General features: G+C 35.1%; 2 protein-coding genes across 6 annotated transcripts in view; one reads left to right on the top strand and one right to left on the bottom strand.

Moving 5' to 3' along the window:
* Window positions 1-1,753, bottom strand: part of stard13a (StAR-related lipid transfer (START) domain containing 13a) — a 522,041-nt gene extending 520,288 nt beyond the window's left edge. For all 5 annotated transcript variants that reach the window (XR_007427471.1, XR_007427469.1, XR_007427468.1 and 2 more), the window contains exon 1: window positions 1,064-1,753. Coding sequence is in view for 1 of the 5 variants with exons in the window: in XM_022681476.2 (XP_022537197.2) it covers window positions 1,064-1,711 (648 nt within the window). In the remaining 4 variants the exon portion in view is untranslated. The remainder of the gene's footprint in view (window positions 1-1,063) is intronic.
* Window positions 1,754-9,835: 8,082 nt separating this feature from the next.
* Window positions 9,836-17,231, top strand: rfc3 (replication factor C (activator 1) 3). Its single transcript, XM_022681475.2, has 9 exons — window positions 9,836-10,026; window positions 11,694-11,831; window positions 11,968-12,035; window positions 12,731-12,828; window positions 13,634-13,815; window positions 13,959-14,095; window positions 14,717-14,815; window positions 15,232-15,301; window positions 16,534-17,231. Exons 1-9 carry the CDS (start codon window positions 9,940-9,942, stop codon window positions 16,723-16,725), a joined length of 1,071 nt encoding a protein of 356 aa, XP_022537196.1. The 5' UTR covers window positions 9,836-9,939; the 3' UTR covers window positions 16,726-17,231.
* Window positions 17,232-19,097: the final 1,866 nt, after the last annotated feature.

Here is a 19,097-nt window from a genome sequence, read left to right as displayed (position 1 = left end):
ACCCAAATGTCCAAAATGATGGAGAAATGAATGAGTTAACAAACTACAACAATGATACTTTCAACTGCTGTACAGTCCAGTGTGAAAACATCATATACCTTAATGTCAGTAATATCATAATATACTTACATAATTATAATATATGATGTAATTATATAGCATACGCAACTTAGATAAGTAAATAAAGTAAATAATCATGCAAATAACAGATGTCAATGAACTAGTCAATAATTATTTTCTTATTTTCTCTCACACTACACCCTTTAGGTTTCTTTAATACACAGTAAAACATAAGGTATCTGCCCTTCTTTACTCTGTTAGCATTTCTTTATTTATAAAAAATATCATGTGAGTTTAGTAGAACTTTAAAAAAATGTCGTGTTGGGTGATATAACCAATAATGATTTTTCCAATTAATTGAACAACTTTACCTCAATTACTATCAGGGAACAATATTTTTTATTGAATGACAGACATTGCATGTTTCTTTGGTACAATCTGCTTTTAACTAGCCTTAATATAGTCTTGCCATTTTAAAGAAACATCAATTATAAAACTACAATCAGACCACATTTATTGAACATAGATCTTTTTTTAACATGCCAGTTGTCTGCCATTTGATTGTGCAATTGAAAACTAAATTATTCAATCTTTTCACTTATTTGGCACTTATTGGGACCAAAGGTATGATAAACATAAACATTAACAGTACAAATACTTTCGTCATCAAATTTTATTACGCAATATTGTAAGTTATTGTCAGTTTCAATTAATTTCTGATTAAATACCAAGCCCTACGAACAGCCATGATTCATTTTTCTGTGTGGTCAAACAAGTACAGTTATATTCAAAGCATATGTAAAAAATATTTAAAAATGGGCTTTGAGTTTCAGAATTAAAAAAGTTAATTATTGGAAATGCAGTGAAAAGAACCTCCAAAAAATAAAGGTATGAGGTACAGTTATTATCAATCATCAGTAATGATTCCACACAAGCACTCCACACAACAAAACAATTGAGCATGTTTGTAATGGAGAGAAATGTAACTGGAACAGATTCTTACCTTTTCTCCATTTACTGAAACACCATCCTTTTTGTCCTTCATTCCAGTGTCCTCTTCAACTGTTCTCACAGAAGTGTGTGTTCCTACTTTTGATCTTCTTCTGTTTAGTCTCTTCATGTTCATGTCTCTCCGTTTGCGGCTGATGAAGAACTGTCTGTACAGCTCAAGAGGAACACTATCCTCATCTTCATCATCAACCACACGGCCATCATCATCGTCGTCACACTGTCCTGACGGAGCCTCTTCAGCTGAACTCTCACTGCTGCAGGATCTGTGTTCAGATCTGATGAGGTAACTGTTCTGTGTTGAATTAGTCTTTTCGCAGAAGACGATGGAGCTGGGCTTGTGCTTAACTATGCGTAATGGTGCAGCGTCTACCTGGGGCAGGTTCTGACCCAGGTGAAAAGGCTGTGCTGCAGGACAGCAGCAAGTCCAAGTGCGCTCAGTTAGCCCACACAGTTCAGCAGAGTGCAGAGAGGGTCTGGAGTCTGCAGAGTGGAAAATGAGCGGAACAGAGGGGAGAGAAACGTCCGTATCCAGGGTCCGAGAGCTCTGGTGGACTGGAAGGGTCAGAACTGGGCCACTAACACCAGACATGATTATCCCTCTTAATTCAAAGTTCAGTTCCTTCCTACGCACATCACACATTCACAGAGACTTTAGATAAAAAGAGATAGCTGTTCATCCTCAATCCTTCTGTAGTTATAGACCTGGAATCACAGTTAATCAACATCATTGTTATTTACAACAAAATTCTAAACAGGACATGCTTATTTATGGTCCCATATTTCATTTTCTTACACGTATCTTTCTTATCTACAACCCCAATTCAGAAAGAATTGAAACATTATGGAGGATGCACACTTTTTTATTTTATTTGACTGCAGCATAAGCCAAAATATTTAATCAGCTAACAGCATAGATCGTTAACGTTAGCTAACAGAATAACCGCTAACAGCTAACAGCACAGACTGATAACGTTACATAACAGGATAACTGCTAACATTACAGACCTATAATGTTAGCTAACAGAATAACAGCTAACAGCATACAGTAGTGTCACATATTAGCCTGTGTCTGTCCTGTGTTTTTCCCTCTTTTGGTTTTCTGTGCTCCTGCCCTGTTTTCCTGTCTTGTGTTTCCAGCCATGTGCTTTTTTGAGCACATGGCATTGTTTTGTTATTGTTCTGTCTCCGCCCTAGCCCCGCCCTAGCCCTGCCCAAGCCATTAGTGTTGTCACCTTGTGTCTCATTTGTAACTCCGCCCCCTCATTACTTCCACAGGTGTCCCTAGTGTGTGCCTGTGTATAAATACCTCATGTGATCCATTGTTCTCTGTCGCGCTTTTTGTTTGACCGTGTTCGTTAATCTTTCCAGATCGTGTTTAAATGTTTTGTTTAGCCTCAGACCTGTTGTGTTGTTTGTCCTCAGTGTCTCAGATTTGCTTTATTTAGTTTGTTTCTTTGTTTGCTTAGTTTGCTTGTTTGGTTCAGTATTTTAGTTTATCCTCTGTTTCATAGTGTTTTGTTTTAGTTACCTTTTCTTTTTATACTCCCTAGTGTTCCTTTCTTTGTTAGTTTAAATATGGAAAATAAAAAAGACTTGCACTTGCATCCTGCCTCCTCCTCCTTGTTACACATAGACCAATAATTTAATCTAATGTTTTAATACCACAGTATACAGTATTACACCTATACTGACCAATCATAAAAATTTATATATATTAATAAATGAAAATATTGCCTTATTGTCTTTCTTCAGTGGCTTACAGTGTTTTCTATGTACAGTAAATACTAAACAACAATAATTTTGATGTAATCAATATACATAAGATTTAATTATTTAGAAAAGGAAGTTTTACACCTGAATGATTACCCTACATTTGAAAGAGTTATCCTTCTAAAGCTATTTTAAGAAAATAAATGAAAACACAAATTAATGCTGCATTTTCATTCCAGTTCTGGCAGCAGTACCTGCTCTCAGGTCTAGATATGTTATAAGCTGTTTTATTAGCATCAGTTCTTTTCATTATGCAGTTTTTTATGCAAATTTGCATTTTCTCTGTGTTTCACAGCCAAAGACGCACATTATATCATACGTGATCATGCATTAATTACTTTTTTAAACAAAGAAAATACATTAAAGTCTTTAAAGATCTAATCTGCACTGAAAATAATACATTTATATGATTTAAACTAGAATGTTCACATTATTTTGATGTAGATTATGTGTTTGCTGTGTCTAAATGTACTCCAGCAATCAACAAATATTTCAGCATGTCAACATGTTAACGCATAAGACACAAAATTATTTATTTACATAGAAAAAAATAAGTTTGGCCCCATCTTTCTCCCTCTTTTTACAGAAAATATACAGAACATTAGCTATACAACATGGTATAGCTAACGTTTGAAAAATGCTGAAATATGGATTAAATCTCATAGCTAACTAACACCTGCCCTCTTTTCTTCTCCATTCTGACCTTGAGCAAAATGCACTACACCAGATCTAGTATTCCTAATGTTTGATGCTGATGCTCTCTGACAAACTTTTACTTAAAGGATTCTAATTTATAAAGCACCACACTATCATGAGGTATTATGAAAAATAAAATAAAAAAAGACTTTAGTCTGTTTGCTAGGCATTCCACAATACTGTATATGATTATTTTTGTCTTCCTCACAAAATCACAGGAAAGCACCAGCTTTTAAAGTTTATAAATAATATTTTTATCATGATTAAATCACAGAATATTTGTGAAAATATTAATCTTAATTCCAATACTTTTTTTATATATTTCTAATTCAATTTGTAACTATGAATATCTTTTTAACATTACTTTAACCTTTCTAAATGTGTGTTTTGCAATATTATATCAAATGGAGAACCTTAAACCAGATGCAGCCCAAATCCAAACAGAGTGGCAGATAAATGTATTTTACTCTTAATAGTATATAACCTATGTGCAAATCCCTTACTAGACAATGGTAAAGGGTGATAAATAAACTATTGCTGTTCTATAGGAAATTTGGAGCTGCTTACCTGAACATTCCAGGGGTCAAAGAGGTATCAGTGCGTCAAAAAGTCTCTGCACCGTCTCAGAAATGTAACTCCAACAGAGAAAGCTTAGACCATCCTTAGTGTAGTCCTGTTTCCACAGACTACCTGTGCTGGAAGACACATGGACACCAGGGTGATTATATTTTGTACATATAGGAGAGGGGAGGAGATTCTTCCAGAGAGAGAGAGAGAGAGAGAGAGAGGCACTGGGAGGGGGGTTGAGAAGGCGTGGGGAGTGTGTTAAGAGAACTGAGTGTTTGGCACATCGCTTTCCTGGAATTTATAAGCCTTGAGGTGCAGTAGCAGTCAAAAGTATGAATTCAAAAAGTGCAAAAACAAATGTTAAAGGTTAGATATATTTTCAGAATAATAAAGAATTATAAAAAGCTTATACTTAGTTATAAAACATGCAAATAATTAGGATTATTAAAACATGTCAATGTATTAACATTTAACATGAATTTATTAAAGTGCTTATTAAAGTAACATGTACCTAGCTTCTGTACGTTTGTTGAGAGAATGATAAGCATGTGCGAAGCTGCGTCAAGGTAGAATAAGGTGGAATAATCGTACATGTACTACAGTTTGATTGGATTAAAAATTATGCATAATTAAAAACATATTATTTCACAGTAAAACAAGTGTCTTTAGTGTCTCCAACAATTTTAATGGTCCTGTAAGTGTTCTTGCAACAGAAAAACAAGCAAGAAATAATCCATAAACCTTGTGGCATGCATGAGGAAAACACCACATGAAGCAAGCAACATGGTTGGCTTGCTTCAACATTGGCATTGGCTCATTTTTTGTGAAAAACATATATCAAAACACATTTTCGATAAACACACACTGTACACCCCCCCCCCCCCCCCACACACACACACACATTTATATTACATACAGTATGTTTGGCCAAGGGCTAATAAACATTGCTTCATTTGTAAATTTGAAACTAAACAAAATTTTCTACTCATATCTTGAGTTTAATTCATTTTCTTTTACATTTTATTAAAAAACTAATAAAAAAAAGAGTAGCACTTTTTAAAAGAAATGTCACATAAGAAAGGTAAAGGGCAAATATTAACCATGTAAGCTGTTTATATTGCTTACAATTTAGGTGAAGCGAGCATGTGTAAAGCATTTTAATGTAGAATTGCTTAATTTTGCTGAATTAAATACAAGTAACAAAGTAAACGAGTAACAAAAATATGAACACCACACAAGGGTTAAAGAACTCTATATTAAGGCTTACTGTACTCTTACAGCACTGACAAGCACTAGGTGAACGATACCAACTACAAACTACAATAGGGGAAGACTAGGCAGGTGCCTATAATGGTTAATAACTTGCTTCAGGGTAGGTAATTAGGACATTTTACATAATAACAGAAACCACATGCATAACAGTATCAACAGTATAACTATTGAACTATTACAACTATTATAAGAATTAAAAAAATATAAATTATTAAATAAGAAGATCAGCCCAGCAGACCCTCCTACCTGATCTGCACCCTTCAACGGAGAAGCGAATGATTATTTGCATACAATTTTGCAATCCAAACATAAAGTAACAGTGAAATTGTTATTTTGCACGTTTAATAGCTGTAAATGATGGTGTCTTTTTCACCTATGTATTATTATTATTTTTTTACAATTGCCCATCCCTATCTGAAACATATCTAGATTTGACCAACAGTGGTGGGTGCAGTAGTTACACACAAATACAAGACAGGAGACATGCAAACACTGACCGTCAAAACTGCAGAAGTTGACAGGCATCTACAACAGAACACAGTGAAAATCTCCCACAGTTGCCCCGTTCAGCTGAATGGAGATGCCTGGTATTCTTGGTGTTGCTATGTTGTGAGAAGGAGAGTGAATGGAATGACGTTGGGCCATTGTGAGGGAAGTCATCTCCTGTGTTGCTGTGTTCAGCATGTGAACATGCAGACACAGCCAGGCCCACACACTCACGTCACTCACTCATTCATAAACAAGCCCACCGACTCTCCGGGGCAACCGCAATCAGACACCAGCAAAGTTTAAGACTTGCATTGTTTGGTACTTTTGGGGTAGAAATCATTTAGTCTAATCACTTTATTCTATTCTAGATAAAATGTCTAAGAGTAGGCCACTTTCTACCTCGTTTATCTTTAGCCACTCACGCTCAGAGTAAATCTGGACAATATGGATGAATTTTACATCACAATATAGAGAGCACTTAAAAATGATGAGTTTCTTTGATTTGACCAAATTAAAAACCTCTGGAATATAATCAAGAGGAAGATGGATGATCACAAGCCATCAAACCACCAAACTGAACTGCTTGAATTTTTGCAGCAGGAGTAAAGCAGCATAAAGTTATCCAAAAGCAGTGTGTAAGACTGGTGGAGGAGAACATGATGCCAAGATGCATGAAAAAAACTGTGATTAAAAAACAGGGTTATTCCACCAAATATTGATTTCTGAACTTGAAACTTAAAATTTTATGAATATGAACTTTTTTAAGGTTTGAAAGATCTGCTTATTTTTGTTATTTCAGCCATTTCTCATTTTCTGCAAATAAATGATCTAAATCTTTTTATTTGTAATTTGGGAGAAATGTTGTCTGTAGTTTATAGAATAAAACAACAATGTTTATTTTACTCAAACATAAACCTATAAATAGTAAAATCAGAGAAACTGATTCAGAAACTAAAGCAGTCTTTTAATTTTTTCCAGAGCTGTATTTTCTCTTTTCAATTAGTACAATATCATTAAGAAAATAGAAATAAATATATAAAAACTCTTAAAAATATCCAGTAGATACAAACATCTAAAAAAAGAAATGACCAATTCATGTAATGCACCCTTTAATGCACATCAGTTGAAAATTGTTAGAGCACTTACTCTTGGTCTTGCCATGTGGGCAGAAAATGTCCTTGTGATGTCACTTCCTTTGTGCCAGTAGACAAATATTTTTAACTCTTTCTCTGCAGGTAAAACTCCTTATGGTAACAGGGTTGAGCGCATGTTGTGGGACACGACTTAACAGCATAAAAACTGTAACATGCAAAACAATGTAGACCAAAGAAGTTGTTTTCATGAGTAAAGGAGATGCAGATCAACAATATACAAGAGGAAGTCATTTATTTAGAGATTATTTTAATTGTTAAATTTGCAAAAGGAGTTGGTCACCCAATGAGTGGGACAAGAGAAAATGGCCATTTTTTGAGGTGGTCCAAAGGTATTCGGTCTATTGAATAATATCTAAGGAGCTTATTTTTCCACCAAATTTTACAGTTTGTCTTATAACAAGTACATTGTTCACAAAAAATAGTCATTTAGATATTTTGAATACGTACATTTGAAATTTAAGTGGTGGGACAGGAAATGTACCAAAATCCTGGAATGCCCCTTCTATTGTAGTGTAAAATTAGGCTACTTTACCCATCCCTGGAGCTAATGCACTTTCTGGAAGGGTTTACTAATTTTTGCACAGGGCAGCAGTACATCACAGTGAACACTAGCCTAATCTATTTAGGAAACTCAACAGCACAATGTCTGAAGTTTTCCTTAATTAAAGAGACTGATAACCTGAACTTCCTAATCACTGCCCCCTTTTCCAGTGCTGCTGCACACTGGCTGTGTTACGTGAGCTAGTGCTCGTGCTGGAGGAAACAGCATTTCAACACTCCCCCCAGGCCTCAAGCTGTCCTTACAGCTCCTTATTACCCATAATCCTCTCTGGCTTTCAGAATGACTCTTTCCTTCAGGTTAGCTTTTTTAAGTGCAAGAAGCACATTCCATTGGAGTGAGGTCATTCTTCTGCATCTGCTCATCTTCACCGTCCCACTGCATAAATCTGACTGCTACTATTGAATAGAATCATTTACTGATTATTACTGTGTCACCCATTAGAAAACATAAGTGAGAAAATTCTAAATTATATGGCATATTTAAAATTGTGTACAGGCGCATCTCAAAAAATTAGAACATCATTGAACATTTTATTTATTTCAGTAATTCAGTTCAAAATGTCCAATTCATATAATATATAGATGTATTACAGACAGAGTGATCTAATTTAAGCATTTATTTCTTTTATTGTTGATGATGATTATAGCTTTCAGCCAATGAAAACTCACAATGAAAAAGTCACAATGTCAGATTTGAATATTATATAAGGCCAATTGGTACTTACTCCTTTCAGGAATCAGGAGATTCAGGAGTCAGGTCGTCACCTTGCTTGGGAATTTAAATAATTGCAGAAGGGCATTCTAAAGACGGCTAAAAACCTAAAAATCTCTCACTTCCCATTGGGTAGTCAGTTAATACTTAAAAGAAGAATGGGGAACATCCTATATTTGATATTTCTTATTAGTAATAGTCACTCAGTAATACTTACTTCTATTCCAGAAAATTTTACTTGTGTTTTTTGTTTCTTAATACAGGATAAAAAACACTCTGCGGCAATTCTGCCAGCCTATACATTTTGCATTAAAGAAAATGGCAGTCAGCCATTATATATAATATAACTGAATACTCAGATGAGAGATACTCCCACTGGGCTAGACTACGAAACGATGATGAGTGAGGTTTGAGGACACACAACTATTATGAAAAAAATGTATGCCAGGAGCCAATAGGAAAGATTAAACCATTTTGTGCAAAGTACATATTTTTAGTGTGTCTCTTATGTTTAGTGTTGTTATTATTTACTTATTATTTACTAAGCTGTACAAAGATATTTAATGGCTTACCTGAAATGTGCTTTACTGATGGAAATTAGGTGGTAAAACAGTGGATTTTACATTCAGTTCATAAAATTCAACATTCAGCAGTTTACTATTTTTTGTAGTGTTACACAATTACCTTGTTACACATTGCCATTGTTTTTTCATATTTACCCAGTCCATGAAGAAAAAACATTTGGAAATATTAAGTAAACAAAAAAGTGCTAAACAACCCAGAACATGTTTTATATTTTAGATTCTTCAAAGTAGGCACCTCTTGCTTAGACGGCTTGCTTAGATAGCCATATTTGAGTAATGTGATCCATATTATGGCAAGAACTACTCAACTTTAAGAAATGAAGGTAAGTCAATCCAAAAAATGTAAGGAACTTTTAAAGTATCCCTAATAGCTGTTGCAAAGAGCATCAAAAACTTTATGGTGAAACTGGCTCTCATCAGTACCGCGCTAGGAAAGAAAGACCAAATAATTTATAAACCTTATTAATATGCTATACCATATGTCTGTCTTTGTTAAAGAGCATAATATAAAGTATTTCAGTATGAAAGCAGGTATTTGTAATGTGTGACAGTTTCCTGTATCATAACTACATCTTTGTTGTTTATAATAAACCAAACCGTGTAAATTAATGCACTTGGGGAGCAGGGTTACCTCCTCCAATATGGCGGCCATGCAGGCGTCTATGTATATGATGTCTATGATTGCGAGGGCCAATATAACATTACAGAAATGGACAAATTTAGTTTTAATGAAAACTTTATCATATTAAATTAACTAGCAAGGGGAGGGGGTACACGAGGCTCTATATCTACTAACTAGAATAACATCTAACCCCAAAACATCATAGGAAAGTATTATAATGTCACTGTGTGAGTTATTTTATTAATTAGCTAATTATAATAACTTAAAAATAATCATGTCCTCCTTCCAGCGCCGTTAGGAAACGCTTTTCGAGCTGTTTGTCCCTTAGCGGCCCCTGTAGTTCAGTTCAGACGCGGGTTTGTTATTTTTCGCGGGAGAGCGCGCTGTCAGCTCCGGCTCGGTTATAAAACCTGCTTAATAACCTCATAATTTATATTAAATATGAGTCTGTGGGTGGATAAATACAGACCGACCTCTCTGGCGAAGCTGGATTATCACAAAGATCAAGCGAACCAGCTGAAGAACCTGGTAAGAAACACCAGTAGTTAAATAACTAAATATGTAACTAGCCGGTGCTCTGTCGAGTTTCGTTACCCTGTCAAACCGTGCTACCCTAGTGTGTATTTACATCTAAAACACCAGAAAAAAGCGCTATATTTATATATTTTATATCTTGGTATGATTTTTTAGAATGCGTAAATCAAAATATCAGTGTAACAAGTTACAGTTAAGGGAAAGATTATAACCATTTTTTTGTGTTTTTCACGGTATTATTATTACTTTTAGTATTAAGTGTCATTTACACATTTGTAATACAAATTCAAAACACGACAGGGTGTCCAGTTGTTCAATGCACAACAATTAAAACAGATTTACCTTAAAAACAAAGTTTTTACTAAAAATGCAGCTCCGCGCATGCGCACTCGTAGTAAGAAGCACATATCGAAGCGTAGCACAATTCGACAGAACACCCCGGCGAGTAGCGAAGCTAACCTGCTAACTAACTAACATTTAGACCAACCAAAGCCTAACAGCAGCTTAGTTTTTTTAACTTTAGATCTTCTACAGGTCAGAAGACTCCTTATCTGTGCAGTTAATACTCGTGTAGCTTTGATATCGCGTTGTTTTATGTATTTTAGCCAGACAACCTGCTGTAAATCTGCTGTAAAACTCAGATTATTCTACTTCTAATTTTAACTACAGTAATTACTTCCTATTAAGTTAACGCTAACTAACTCTAGCTAACTAACTAGTTAATTTATGTAAGATAGGTAACTTAACCATTTCAGACCTGAATTATCTTAACTAATGGAAATAAACGTAAGAATGCTGTTTTCTGTCTGTGATGCACAGAAAAGGAGACTCTAATATTCTACTTTAAAATCTAGTTAATCAAATTAACTAAGGATTTTTTCCATTGCATTGGAAGCCTGTGTGCTATTGTTTATACTTTCAATTTCTAACACAAAATGTTTTCATAACAGAAGTTATGTCATCATGTCGTTATTTACATTACATAAAGATTTTATCCTTAAAATATTAAATCATGTTCCCACAATTAAAAAAAAAGAGCTGCTCACTGAATGTATGTGATTGATTGATTCAATTTTGTTTATATATATAAAAAAAACATAGGTCTGGGCTGTAATTGGTCACATATTAGACTGTTGTTCAATTGGAATTGAAATAACAAGTAAAAAAGACAATTTTTAAACAACGTTTGATAACTTAACAACTAATTCATGTTAAAGCTCTGTCCTTGCTAAGTAATCATAATAAAGCAATACTGAGGTAATGTTCATATATTTTAATTTTAATGTTATATGTTTAAGTTGTGACTGCCCTGTGCATTTCATTTGCTAGATGGTTTTGTAATAGGTAAACAGACGAGCAGTAATACTGTGTGTATATATTTGTGCATGATCCAGTAGCTAGACACATGGAGCAAGTTTCCTCAGAACAAAACAATTTCCAGTAGTAATCTTTCAACATTGATACTATAATTTTATTCAGATATTCTTTGGGTCAGCTGTGCTGTCATTGGTTAGTTATGTCAGGTGCTTGAGTAGAAAGAGCTAAACCAGTGAGTTCTGTATCTTTTTAGAGACTTAAGCAGAAAACATTAAAAACGTGAATACCTGTCTACTACTGTATTTAAAGTGTCTCAGTTTTCACTGTCCATTTTTTAAATTTAGGTACAATGTGGAGACTTCCCTCACCTGCTTGTTTACGGTCCGTCTGGCGCTGGCAAGAAGACTAGAATTATGTGCCTCCTTCGTGAGCTGTACGGAGCTGGGGTGGAAAAACTTCGCATCGAACACCAGTCCATTGTAGTAAGCAATATCATTTTATTTTAGAACATTCAAAATGTTGTCTAGTCTGTTTTGACTCAATCTAAAAGCAATTTCTTTCACCTAATTCAGTTTTTTCGATATCTGAGCACTGATAATGTATATTATTCTAATGCAGGCTCCATCTAAAAAGAAAATTGAAATAAATACAATTGCCAGCAACTACCATTTGGAGGTGAATCCCAGGTAAGCTGCCTTATATGTTCAAGTTAAAAAAGAGACTTAGCTGCATTATGCAACACACCAATGATAATTAAATAGGTTTACTTATTACATTACAATAAGTAATGTTGCCCAATGAAGAACAAGTATCTCCGATTTTTAGTTTACTACATAACTTAAACACAAATTATCATTCAAATTGTGTCAAAATGTCTATTTAATTATTGACTTCCATTAAAAGTTAAGAATGGTTTTTCTCTCTCCTGCAAAGTTGCTGTTTTTCCATTGAACAGGCACAAAATATGCTTTTGTGAATTGTTTGTAATTCATTTAGGAAAAAGTAGAAAAAAGATTAGTGTAGTAGTAAAAGTAGTAAGAACTATTTTAAGTTATGTTTAGTTAAAATTGTGTGCAATGCAATAAATGCTGAGCGTATAAATACAGGAAAAAATAAACAAAACAGTGCTGGAAAGTGTACTTGCAAGCAATTCATGAAAGTTGTTTTATTTGATGAATAAAATAGTATAATCTTAAAATATTTTAAGCAAGCAGATACATTTGCTCGTGACTTTACAACACACACAAATCTAAGTATGTTTTTTAAATAAAATTGTACTGTAAAAAACTGTAGAAAAGTTATGTTTCATGCATGTTCTTATGCACTGGACCTGTTGCAGTGTTGCTTTTAATTTGAGCATGGGCTGATCTGTGTTTTATAGTGATGCGGGGAACAGTGACCGTGTCGTTATCCAGGAGCTGATTAAAACAGTGGCGCAGTCTCAGCAGATCCAGTCAAGCACGCAGAGAGAGTTCAAAGGTAAGTAGCATTTTTAGTACCACAGTTTTAAATAATTGCTTGATCTGTTACGATGTGTGAGGAGTTATTTTGTGGTTATAGTATGAATACTACTATAAAGTGTGAAAAAACTCTAAATTGATCTGGTGTGTAGGTGTGTAAAGTGTGTGGTATGTATGTATGTAAGTTTGTGTGGGTGTAAATATGTGTGTATGACTGTGCCCAGATATGGATTGGCCCGATGCAGCCCTCCTTCTAGAAAGGCGCTATATAAGTTGAACTTCATTCATAAAGTGTATAAGAAGTGTATAAGATCGCTATCTTTAAGAGACTCCTGAAGACTGAGCTCTTCAAAGAGCACTTACTCTCCTAACACCTCTAACTAACTACCTTCTACTACCAGATCAGGAGAATCTCTCACTATCTTTAATAAACTCCTGAAGACAGAGCTCTTCAAAGAGCTCTTACTCTCCTAACACCTCTAACTAACTACCTTCTACTACCAGATCAGGAGAATCTCTCACTATCTTTAATAAACTCCTGAAGACAGAGCTCTTCAAAGAGCTCTTACTCTCCTAACACCTCTAACACACTAACTACTTCTAACCCCATTTCCTTCTTCCCCTCCTTCACTCCTCTATCCCATTATTTCCCTTCGACCTCCTTTAGGCCCTGTCTAAAGATGTTTTTCTATTAACTTCTATTAATTTTGAACTTCACTATTGTAAGTCGCTTTGGACAAAAGCGTCTGCCAAATGTAATGTAATGTAATATAATGTATGAAGTCCAGTAAAACCCATCACATTCTCCTCGTCTCTTCCTGCAGTTGTGCTGTTGACTGAGGTGGACCGTCTCACCAAAGATGCGCAGCACGCCCTGCGCCGCACCATGGAGAAGTACATGTCCACCTGCCGTTTGATTTTATGCTGCAATTCCACCTCTAAAGTGATCTCCCCCATCAGGAGCAGGTGTTTGGCTGTGAGGGTTCCTCTGCCCAGCATAGAGGAGGTATTAACTCTCCCAGCATTAGACTAAACTATTGTACTTTCATATAACACTGAAGGGCTAATAATGTGGAGTAGATGATCAGCGATGGCTGATATTGTGTGTGAAATGTTTCCGCTAAAGTCTGCTGTGCTTTGGTCCCTCAGGTGTGCAGTGTTCTGGCAGGAGTTTGCAGGAAGGAAGGGTTGCTTCTGCCTGCGGAGTTGGCTAAACACATTGCGGAGAAGTCTGGTCGCAACCTTCGCAAAGCTCTGCTGATGTGTGAGGCCTGTCGAGTGCAACAGTAAGTACTGAGCACTGATTAGACAGACCAGTGTAAATGAATGTAATTGTTGCAAAAGGTGGCACTTAGGGGTGGGCGATATGGCTCTAAAATAATATCACAATATTTCAGGGTATTTTTGTGATAACGATATACTTGGCGATAAGGGAAAACAGAAAAATAAATAATTCATTTCAGGAATATAGTATAATAGTAAAACAGAATAATCATAATGTGGCAAAATAAATAATAAAGCATAAAATAATATAATGCAGCAAATAATATTGCAGAATATTTTCTTGCATATAAACTGCAAACTAAAACAATTATACAATAAGTACACCTAAAGCTTCACAGTAAATAATAGACTACTTTTAAGACAAACTATCCCTATTATCACGATATGGATTTTTAATGTCATGATATTTCTGTCACGATATATTGTATACGATATAATATTGCCCACCAGTAGTGGCACTACAAAGTATTAACGCAAGGGGGACAAATAATATTGCACGCCCCATTTTTTAGTTTAAAAAAAAAAAGCTTCAAATTTTCAAATGCATTTCGTTCCACTTCATGATTGTGTCCCACTTGTTGTTAATTCTTCAGTAACAAATTACAATTTCATATCTTTTTCAGGTACCCCTTTTCTGCTGATCAAGACATCCCTGAAACAGACTGGGAAGTGTATCTCAGAGAGACAGCAAATGCCATTGTTAGCCAGCAAAGCCCACAAAGGTTAGTTAAACCCATCTAGTAATCCATTTTTTAAGTGTTTAGGTTAAGACCTGTCCCGATAACAACATTTTCAGGATGATATACTGTTCAAAAAATTATTGTGATAAACGATAATATTGTCATTTTAAAGCACTACTATAGAAAATTATCGTATGATAAATCAATAACGTTCACCAAATCTATTAATCTAGTTTTAATGTTGCTGTGCATTTTGAATGTTTGCTGAGGTGACTAATTGGACACATTGTTTTGGATTTTTTTATGGTGAATGGCTTTACAAGGGTTAATCTGTTAATCTTAGTACATTTAGTGGAGAATTTCAGTACAGAATGTTTTGTAGTTCTGGAATTAGTTTAATCCTGTTCAGGGAAAATTGAACCATAAAGCACACACTGAATTTCTGTCTGTCTTTTCAGGCTTTTGGAAGTTCGGGCAAGACTCTATGAACTCCTAACCCACTGCATCCCACCAGAAATCATCATGAAGGTATGGCAGCTATTAATGTTAAGGTATTTTTTGTATTAATGGTTAATAGAAGATCGAGTTCCTAAGCCAAAACATGTCTTTCATACTTCATATCTCTTTTGTTACTGTTTAAATAAGGTGCGTACAGCCGTCAACGCATATTAATGTCACACTGGTGTGTTAAAATGAGGCTCACCAATCAGATCTGAGCTCCACTGAGCAGCAAAGCTCTATTGGTAGGGCTGTAGGGCTCCACCCACGAGCCTGAAAGCAGCAGCAGAAAACAAAAGCTTGTATGATGAACGACACACTGATTATAAAACTGTAGATTTTAAAGATAATATATGGCCGAGCAGAGCTGAATGGCTGGGGACTGACGTACATTACATGGTTCCTCTTTATATCGCTGTTTTTTAAAGATTGTCTTGGTTGTTAAAGTATGTTTGTCTCTGCATAAAACTGCTGATGAGCCCTCGTGTGTAGGAGGAAATTAAAGAGAGCAGGAAGCAGACAGATAACCTGAACGCTTGGATGTTTATTAGAGCTGTGGAGTGTCTGACCCTGTTTACAGAGCACAGATGGCAGAAAACTCATCAGAGGTTTTCTTTATGTTAAGGTTTCATTATGTCAGAAATCATATCCATTTTTTTTTACAAAATACATACAAAAAAAAAAATAATCATGGTCTGTGTGAAACGTTTGCTGTTTTAAAAGATGTTGTAGATTTCATGATTTTTTTTTTATTTTATTTTAATTTTTTTTCCCACAATTTGGGAATGCTAGGATTTTGGCTAAGAATTACATCTCTCCTAAACGCAGCACAGCAGCAACTTGCATGATATACCAACTAAAACATGATTTGTTTTTCAGGTTGAAAAATAAAAAATAAAAAATGTAAAAATAATAATATTAATAAATTAAATTAAATTAGAAGTTCATTTGTTGATAATCATAGTTAGCAATCAAGATATTTACCATTGTCTAGAACAATGGGAGAACACAAATGAAGTTGATTTCTATTCATTTTCAACCTCTGCCAGTAGCAATTTTAGGGGCCTGAGCACTGATATTCTGGAGCCAGCAGTGTACAGTTAATATATTTTTTATTTATTTATTTGCTTTATTTATAAGGTTTTTTTTACATGATCTGAATTTGTATAATTGTTAAACCTAAAAAAAGATTAGAGCTGGGTTAATCTGAGTGTTTTAAGTGTTTTAGGTTTGAAATCATGTTTTCTTTCACTGTTGTATAGGGCCTGGTGTCTGAGCTGCTGAGCAACTGTGATGGACATCTGAAGGCAGAGGTCGCTCAGATGGCTGCTTACTATGAGCACAGACTGCAAATGGGCAACAAAGCTATTTATCACCTGGAGGCCTTTGTGGCAAAGTTCATGGCCATCTACAAGAAGTTTATGGAGGATGGGCTGGACAACTTCATGTTCTAAACTGTTTCTAGCAGCCTTGCTAGTGTCCTTGTTTTGTTTGTAAAACAGATATGCTGTTCCTTGTAATAAAGATAACCTTTTGTAAAATTTGTAAAGATTTCCACTTTTAGTAAATCCTTTTTATTGGAACACAATGTGACACTTGATATATATATATATATAGAACATATGATATAATAAGGAATAGACATGTTTTGTTGGAGTGCAAACCAAATTTATTATTTAATTTAGCTGTATAATACAATCACTTAAACATGGAGCAATATGTAACAACAAACAAAACACACACTTTTTTATAAGCTCTGTGGAAATTATGAGAAAAATAGGTATAAGACACTTACTGTCTATATATATTTTTTTATATAAAACATAGAGGAAATGTTTGTTTTAAATATATTTCAGGATTTTTAACAGGGTTTAGTGCGATATGAATCTAGACAATACATAGTAATAGATATTCTATTTTCTGACAAGCTGTACCTCTTTTCTGGAAGTATTAAATCAATCTCCAGTATTAAATCAATAGCTGTTTCAATCTTTAAAAAAAGCTTAAGTACAGCCAGCCTACTCATACTTTTTTTAGTGATGGGGGGGACAATAGTCTTGGACACTGTTTACACCTCGTCATTTGAGTATGTCTTGAGTATCAGGAGGATTATGCATGTGTATCATAGCAAAGATATGTCTGATCATTTAAATCAGGGGTGTCCAAACTTTTTTTGTTGGGGGCCAGAAGGAGAAATATATTTGAAGTCACGGGCACAGACTCTGTAATAAAACAAATAATGAAATATACCACTTTAAATAATACATTTTCCTGATTATTTCATTTACACACCATTTTACTTGACTTACTATCTTTATCTTTGACTGTTGTGTAAACTAAGATTTTTCAAATTGATGTTTAATTTCATGATGTCTCTTAATATTAAACTCCTTAATTACGGCAACTTAATTACTTGCGCACCCTCTCCGCTTTTAGACTCTTTGGCCCGTTTTTCTGCACTAGAAATGCGCACTCTCTCAGCTTTTAGACTCTTTTACCCCGATTTTCTGCGCTAGAAATGCGCACTCTCTCAGCTTTTAGACTCTTTTACCCCGATTTTCTGCGCTGGAAATGCGCACTCTCTTTGGCCTGTTTCTGACACCTAGCGTTCAAATTTTTGATCTCATATTATAAAAAACCTGTTTAACAGCGCGCCAACTTTTATTTTATTTCTAAAATACCTTGCGGTCCGCTCCAAAAAAGTAAATGGCCCGCGGGCCGTAGTTTGGACACCCCTGATTTAAACCATTAACCTTAAAGGGGCATCCAACATTTTAAACCTGCCTGTTCACGGTTTTCCCGCCAGATTGGGCTTGTTTGCAAAGGATGGCGGGATGCGTTTTTTGGGCTACTTAAAAAAAAAAAAAAAAAGTTGGTGTTAAAGTAAAAATCATTTTTTAACTAATTATGTTACTATTAAATGTTCTTGACTGGGATATAAATAAATATTAATACTGATAATATATTCCTTATAAGCAAAATACTAAGTCGTACACTCATAGTTGTTTAGTCATTTGCTTCAAACGTCTGACAGACATATAGTTTGGGCTAGTTAAGCTTCTAAAGGGCTGGATATTTTTGTTGGATCTGGCAACCCTGCTGCCAGGTTCACACTAGGGTTGCAACGGTATGAGATTTTCACGGTATGATAACCGTCTCGGAAAATACCGCGGTATCACGGTTATCACGGTATCACAGTTTGTTACATATATTATTAAACTGACCCTTAAAGAAATTACAACAAAGTTTTTTTGTTCAATTAACTATTTATTGTAGAAACTACACCATCAGGTGAAGGAAACCATGTTTTTCCACTACTCCTAAGGGCATTAAGAGTGTATATATATATAAAAAAAAGTTGGTATATAACCAGATACTGCAGAAAGAGGGGATTTATTTCTCACAATAGAGATTTCTATTTTAAGGCTTTCACACCTTAAAACCTTCAACATATGAAAAACAGGCACGTCAGAATTTGAAAATTAACGCATGTAAATGAATGGCGTCTTTCACATCCAGTCCGGCCAGGACCTTTACACGGACACGTGAATCCATCGTAGCACGCACTTCACGCCTCTACCTGCGTGCCCAAATTTCGGATAACTCAGCGCTTTTGCGGGCGCTTACCGCATGGGTTGTGCACGACTACAAAGAAGTTTTATTTAGGTTATTTAGGTAAAATTATAAACTGAACACATACTTTGCGCTGCACAGCGGGGTGGTGTTCTCGGAGATGGGAGAACAGGTTTGATGTATTTCCTCCTTTAGCTGTGACTACGGCCACATTGATTACAAGCTTGTTGATTACAAGATTACAAGTCTGTTT

Source organism: Astyanax mexicanus, chromosome 20 (genome assembly GCF_023375975.1).
Source record: "Astyanax mexicanus isolate ESR-SI-001 chromosome 20, AstMex3_surface, whole genome shotgun sequence".
In the NCBI taxonomy this organism is placed as follows: domain Eukaryota; kingdom Metazoa; phylum Chordata; class Actinopteri; order Characiformes; family Acestrorhamphidae; genus Astyanax; species Astyanax mexicanus.
Note: the sequence above shows the minus strand (reverse complement) of the source record. Positions and strands in the feature narration are given on the sequence as shown.

Bases quoted from the DNA above. Each gene is read 5' to 3' on its own strand.
- rfc3 (XM_022681475.2), top strand. From the start codon at position 9,940: ATGAGTCTGTGGGTGGATAAATACAGACCGACCTCTCTGGCGAAGCTG. The intron at 14,096-14,716 runs GTAAGTACTGAG...TATCTTTTTCAG, and splicing joins GAGGCCTGTCGAGTGCAACA to GTACCCCTTTTCTGCTGATC. The intron at 14,816-15,231 runs GTTAGTTAAACC...CTGTCTTTTCAG, and splicing joins AGCCAGCAAAGCCCACAAAG to GCTTTTGGAAGTTCGGGCAA.